Source organism: Lolium perenne, chromosome 2 (assembly GCF_019359855.2).
Source record: "Lolium perenne isolate Kyuss_39 chromosome 2, Kyuss_2.0, whole genome shotgun sequence".
Taxonomy (NCBI): domain Eukaryota; kingdom Viridiplantae; phylum Streptophyta; class Magnoliopsida; order Poales; family Poaceae; genus Lolium; species Lolium perenne.
Window position 1 is genome coordinate 204,758,671 of NC_067245.2, and position 7,083 is coordinate 204,765,753.

Genomic DNA, 7,083 nt, shown 5'->3' on the forward strand with positions numbered 1-7,083 from the left:
ATCTATGCACTAAAGTGTGTCTATATACATTTAAATTCAGACAAAGTTAAGACATCATTTTACAGATGTAGGTAGTATTATGGTTTTACTATTTCATGATTTTGGCTCAAATTTTATGAATTTGGTGGATTTTACTGGATATTTGTATTTCCAATATTTCTTTTGAATTTCTTAGTTTCTACAATCTTGTTGTCAAAAGAGCCCGTTAGCCTGGCACATGCATGTGTATACCGCTATGCCATCTAGTAGTACTCTGCATGGTGTCTATTTTACATTATTGAGGGACGAAAAATGAACATTGTTTTTGAAAGATATTGATACTAGAAACCAAGAGTTACGTACTAGAACATGTTTATCTATAATTATCACTCTCACAGATAGAAGAAAACACAGCCAAAGGTGCAAGAACTGAACTCTACGTCTCTGCCTAGGCAAGATATATACTCCTCTTTTCTTCTTTAGTACTCGCAGCTAGATGTCATAAAGGCGTTCGGCACTTGAGCTCATCCCCTCCATCTCTCTCTCTCCCTCGGCGTTCTTATCAGTACGTCGTTCTCCCGTGGGCACCAAAGTCCAGTCCAGCGCCACAGCTATAGCTCGATCTCGATCCCCGACGCCAAGAAAGAAAAGAAAGCGCCGGCGGTGGAGAGACCGATCAACTAAGGTGGATCCTCGGAGGCATGGGAAGAGGCCCCTACCCGCCGACGAGGAGGAGGAACAGCTGCCACCGCCCCCGTCAGCAGCAAAGCACGAGCAAGAGGAGGAGGATGAGCAGTATCACGACCTCCTCGCGCACGCGCAGCAGCAGCAGCAGCAGCATGGAGCTACAACCGGCGGCAGAAGCTCCGGCACAGGTGTGTCCGATCCATCCCCTTCCCCGGAGGCGTACGCGCAGTACTACTACTCGGCGCGCGCCGACCAGGACGCCACCGCCATGGTCTCCGCTCTGTCCCACGTCATCCGCGCCTCTCCCGAGCAGCATCAAGCGTACTACCCCGCCGGATCCGTCGCTGTCTCCGTGGAGCAGCAGCAGCACGCCGCGGCGGCCACCGCCGCCGCTGAGGAGCAAGGTAACTAATGAATATAGCATCGGTCGATGGTTCCAAACATAGAGTTGTTTTGTCCGTGGGCACGTAGGATGGCGAGAGCATGGCACGCTCGGCTTCCGCTCAGTTGTAACCGTTTGGAAGCTTCACATCAGCCAAACACATCCAGCTAAACTGGGCCAGTAAATCGTAGCAGTTGGTTTTCCTTGTTTCTTTCACCCCAATCCGTGGCTTAATAGGTGGTAAAACTGGATTGACAAAATCTCGACAAAAATACAGTAGTTTTGCCTGTTTCATGCACGAAGATACGCTACCAACTATGCTCTTGATTCAACTCCTTAACTTATTCAATCGTGCCAGAAATATTTTATGCGGATGCGTACGTGTATAAGCGTATTACGTTAGCTCTGACGAAATGTATCTGCAATATATAAAATTATTAAGGCCCAAGTTCGTTGTCAGATGCTGGTAAACTAATTACATTTGTGCACATGTGGCAGGGAGGAAGCGGCACTACAGAGGGGTGAGACAGCGGCCGTGGGGGAAGTGGGCAGCCGAGATCCGGGACCCCAAGAAGGCGGCGCGGGTGTGGCTCGGCACCTTCGACACGGCGGAGGATGCCGCCATCGCCTATGACGAGGCCGCGCTGCGCTTCAAGGGCACCAAAGCCAAGCTCAACTTCCCCGAGCGCGTCCAAGGACGCACCGATCACGGCTTCGTTGTCACGCGCGGCATCCCGGACAGATCAATGCAGCAGCAGCAACTCCACTACGCCGCCGCCGTAGGGACACCGGCAATGCGGCCACCGCTTCACCACCAGCAGCACCAGACCGTCGTACCGTACCCTGACCTCATGCGGTACGCGCAGCTGCTGCAGAGCGCCGGTGCTGGTGCCGGCGCTGGGGGCGGCGTCCACTTGCCGTTCGGCGCCATGTCCCCCTCGTCGTCTTCCCACATAATCGACTTCTCGACGCAGCAGCTCATCCGGGCGGGTCCGCCATCGCCCGCGGTGGTGGCTATGTCGGGCTCGGGCACTGCAGCGCCGTCGACGTCATCGTCCACCACCACGGCCTCGTCGCCCAGTGCTGCATGGCCGTACAACGAGGAGAACAAAAATAATAAGGACTCGTGAGAACAATGGGAGTGATTCGATTGATGCATACAAAGTTGGCCTACAATGCGACGATCGATCGCGAAAATATCTTAGCATTCCATGAGGAAATGAGGAATGCGCAGGCACGCGTCATGCAATATGGGGGGTAAGTGTTGGTCATTTCATTTTACTGGTGAACATTTATTTCTTCTTCTGAGCCTCTGATTTGTTTCTCTAGGCCTCTTATTTCGTTTATTTTTTATTTTCACGGAAGATTTCTTAAGTATAGCTAGGTAGCTAGTACTACCTTGGTTCTCTCTAGCTAGGTCTCCTTTTTACCAAGTGTACTGAACTAATTGTGAAATTAAATTATCCAAAGCAATAAGAGAGTAATCTGCTCCTTCTTTACAAGTTTTACTATGGTTGGAACATTAGGAACCGTCCATGCAAGCCAATCTTTCTTTTGTTTGACAGCTGGTGACATTTGTTTCTTCAATGGATTAGTACTTCATTCTTCTTCTTTTTTGAAAGGATTAGCACTTCCTTTTGATACCTTAATAATTTGGATTCATGGAAATATGTCCAGTTAGTAATATATTTGATTTGTACGAAAGAAACCGCTCATCAATATGATGAATGTCAGATAGATGAATTTATGGACGTTGTTTTCGCTCATGGTATCAATCAAAATTAATATTAACCACGAAAAATAATACCTTGTTCAATTCTCTTTCAGTTAATAGAATATTTTTATTTTTTGAGCAAATTATTCTTTGTTGTCTTGTTGCATTGAGCATTTGTTCTACCATTTTTCAGCTATATTCCCTAGGTCCTTGTCAATTCTCTAATTATATCAACCGTATGCATGTGTCATAGCTTTGTTGCATTCCTTTAATGTATGTGTAGCATTTTTCAAACTCCAAGCATATGCTTGTACTCTCTCATAAGTAATAAACTGGGAGAACCATAACAAGAATATAATCTAGAGCGGTAAGGTATTTTACTTTTTGCACAATGATCTATATCGTCCACGATTACTAGTACTAATTATTAACCAAGTTTGCTGAAGTCATCGTTTTCTTTAATCGTCAGATGCTAGCACTACGTACCATGGATCCATGATGTTGATAATTAATGACATGAACATGCGTCTGACACGTAGATAACTTCAGCTTCTACGTAGTCTCTGTTAAATAGAGTATTTGAGTTTGTGATTTGATACCCATCTGTCGAGATTTATTCGACCAACTTGTTGCCCGACATAACGTGATGATACGAACCAACGTATGGAGGAACCTAGCATATCATTCCCATGCCGTGCTTCTAGAAGAATATGGTAGATATTGAATACCGGTTAAATGTCAAACCATGTACTACTGTAAAACAGTGGGATAGTTTCGCACTGCATATTGTTTTTCTGTTGGCGTGTCAACACAACCTCCCAGCACGCCTAATAGCCAGCAACTACAATTAAGCTACTGTTTTCAGCTAATTGTCGGAAATCCACTTTTGAACATGGTAGCATATGCTCCTGCTACACAGGGAAAACAATTTCAAATATTAGAAAAATATAAACAAAAAATTGACGCGTATATATGTCAATATGATATATGTGCACGCCAAGTTTCGCGGAAAACTAACAATTTTTGTGTCTTGTGAAAAAAATAGAGAACTGTCTCGTGAAAAGCTCTTTTTAAGAACCAAATTTTATCTTTTTCGCACAAGACACAAAATATCGATTTTCTGCCAAATGACTTTCTAAGCACATATAATGTCGAGATGTACACGCCTGTTTTTTGTTCGGAATTTTTAAACATTTTCAATTGCGTTTAAAAAAAATTAGAAAAGGGAATCATATGATCCCAAAAGCCAAAAACGCCTTGCCCGCTAATTGTGTCCTTTCCCAACATCAACGGTAGGAGTAACCAATTCATCATCCAGTTTATCTACTGTGGTTATGCATAGCATGTTCTGGTGTTCATCTTTCCCTTTGCTTTCTGATGGGTGCAAGTATCAAAATTTGACACGCACATTTCACTTTGGGTTCGGCCGTGGTACTACATGCCACCTGGCAGCTTGCGGAACATGAAAGGAGCCAGCTTTTGGGGTTAGGCATGAGTCATTCATGCACGTACGATTAGATCAAATTCAACTCATCATTTATTCAGAGGCAAACAAAAAGATTTCTAGGAACCGAAGCCTTTTAGACGCACTAGAGTACTCGTATGTTGCCATGATCTTCCACGTATTCAGTCTACTTGCCAAATGACACACCTAACTTTGTATGATCATGTCTTGTTTCGAGGGGAGAAGGCAAGATAGACTATAATATATAAAAATGTAGCTTCTTGGTCACTGTATGTCATGTCGATTGCCAAACAAGCTAGTTAAGGCATCGGCCTAACATATGCCTAACTCGTTTATGCTTACATTTATAAGTCATTTGTTTGAATTCCGAAAGCAGGTGTAAGTTTGAAACAACTCAAAACAACAATTTATGTGTTTATGTCCAATTCAATATGCATCGTTAAAAACAAAGCTAGGCTGTGATGAAGTAACAAATGTTTGATTTAAGGGAACACGTGTGTTTGAGTCGACTAGGAATAACTTCGCAATAAATTCACAAATTTGTTCATACAAATGTAAATAAAATGATCACCACGTTATAAAAATTCACCTAGTGAAAAATAATAATATAAGTACCTTGAATGATGATTTGTTGGAGGTGTTCATTCTCACCATCGGTAAGGTTTCATCTCTAGGTGACAAGCGGTTCACCATTGTTGAGATAGATGACAGTTATCCTCGGGATGACTCCTTAAAAAAACGCACACAAACTCACCATCTCTGGTGAGATGGTTCCGAGCAATGAATTTATGGCACCCTTCACCTCCCAATTGAGTTCTAGTTGACCCTTTTTGCACTTATACCTCATATGTCCGTTCGCAAGTTTAGAATTAAACACTATCCCCTACGAGGTTATTTAATTGCGTGCTTGTGTTCCATGGGACAATCCATGCACCAAATACACACATGAAATTAATATATTATTGCTAACTCATGCAATGCAAATTATGGAAGCTAGGTATATTATTTGTGTAAGCAGTAAATTTTAGTACCACTGAATTCTTGAAATAACCCGGTACGAGATGAACACTGAATAGTGAGCCTCTTGAGAAGAATCTTTCTTTACGGCGAGTCATGCAAACTTGGCACGGTGACATATTCTATACAAAAAATCACAAGTTATTATTTAAAATGCACTATACATTTACTGCAACAATTAATCTAACAATACACACGTATGCATTTTATGCATCAAAATCATTGTTAACATATAGTATACATGATTTAGGTCTAATTTGGCAACAAAGTTTGTCTAAAACTGAAGTATTATAAAGTATTCAAAAATAATTTCTAACACATAAATCAACACATTAATCTAACATATATTCTACATAACTGGGGGAGGTAGGGCGGCATCGATGCGGATGGGGCGCAAATGTCGGGCATGCGGTGTGGAGGGTGGGAAGGATGGCTAGCAATTTCATCGAGGAGCACGGCCGGGGGATGGGGAGCCGGTGGTGGCAATGTGATGGCGGGGGCGATGCGGCGATGGTGGAGAGGGTTTGGACGGTTGGGGCAGGCGAATGAGGAAAAATTCCCCCGTCCCCCTATTTTTCCGTAGTTATTGCCGCCACAATATCAAAATATTTGGATCCAGATCCTCGAAGACGGTCGTAAAACAATCTTCTCTAAAACATGTACAATCGTCTCTAAAGATTCGGACCCTCTAGCCGTAAATCTGAACACTCTAGGAAAATGTGTACAAAACATGTGGGTGCACGGGCCAACGAAATATGTAAAAAAACATAAAGGTGCATATATTCAATGAAATTGGGTAAAGAACGTGATGGCCAACAAAACAAAAATGAAGTGCATACGAAAAATGAGTAGAACACTGACTACGGAATACAAGCAACTCTAAATTTTCAAAAATATTGAAAAATAAAAGTTAAATGAAGGTGCATATATGATTTGTAGTGCACAAAGAAGCTCTATGCAAAAAAGAAAATGAAACTCATGTTTGAGATAGTGATCTAGAGGCAAATAATAAGTAGTTTTTCTTATTGTATCTCAGTAGTTTATAATAGTTTCATGACATGCTATAATTGTATTAATCGAAGACATTGATACACGTGCAGTATTCTAAAAAAACCAAGATCCCTAGTGAACATACACAAATTAGTTCATTGAGATCAATCGATGACACACGGGCCATTGATAATAGAGTCATATCATTAGGTGAATAATATGATGGATTTACCCAACATATACGTATTGCAACGCGGTCATGTCCCTGAGTTCAACGTTACGATGTTTATGAAAGCCTAGAGACCTAAATCCTTAGATCGTGAGATCATATCTAATCTCTGTCATCGGAGGCTTTTCTGATTGCATCAAACGTCATTCCACAACAGGGTGATCAGAAAGATGTTCTAGAGTATTGCAAGGGGTAGGCTGAGGCGTATGTGTCAAGAGTGGGATTTTTTTCATCCCGTGACGGATAGATACTCTAGAACCACTCGGTGAGATTACATCATAAAGTTGCGTAGCTTATGACTAGGTCATGGTGATGGAATCACACGGAATGAGTTGAATGACCTTGTCGTTAATGAGGTCGAACTAGGTATCGTGATACCGGTGATCATATCTCGGACGAGTGTGTCTCGATCATGTCTGTGTCGTTCCCGAGCCGTAGGGTAACACACCTTAAGGGTTCCTCAAAACTAAAGATAGTTTTGGATTCATCAGAAACAGAGAGAAATCCGAAAAGGGTTTTGGGAGTATAAGAAAGATGTTCGGAGTGGTACGGGAGGTGACTCGGATCATCAAAAATAAATAATATTTTAATTAAATGGATTAATATCTAAAAAAATATGG

At 42.4% G+C, this 7,083-nt stretch overlaps 1 protein-coding gene across 1 annotated transcript; it reads left to right on the forward strand.

Annotated features, from left to right (window-relative positions):
- Positions 1-448: 448 nt before the first annotated feature.
- On the forward strand, positions 449-2,550 carry LOC127334371 (ethylene-responsive transcription factor ERF113). The gene is made up of 2 exons (XM_051360815.2): positions 449-1,070; positions 1,547-2,550. The coding sequence occupies exons 1-2, from the start codon at positions 935-937 to the stop codon at positions 2,176-2,178; spliced, it is 768 nt and encodes a 255-aa protein (XP_051216775.1). The 5' UTR covers positions 449-934; the 3' UTR covers positions 2,179-2,550.
- Positions 2,551-7,083: the final 4,533 nt, after the last annotated feature.

Bases quoted from the DNA above. Each gene is read 5' to 3' on its own strand.
- LOC127334371 (XM_051360815.2), top strand. From the start codon at position 935: ATGGTCTCCGCTCTGTCCCACGTCATCCGCGCCTCTCCCGAGCAGCAT. The intron at 1,071-1,546 runs GTAACTAATGAA...CACATGTGGCAG, and splicing joins CGCCGCCGCTGAGGAGCAAG to GGAGGAAGCGGCACTACAGA.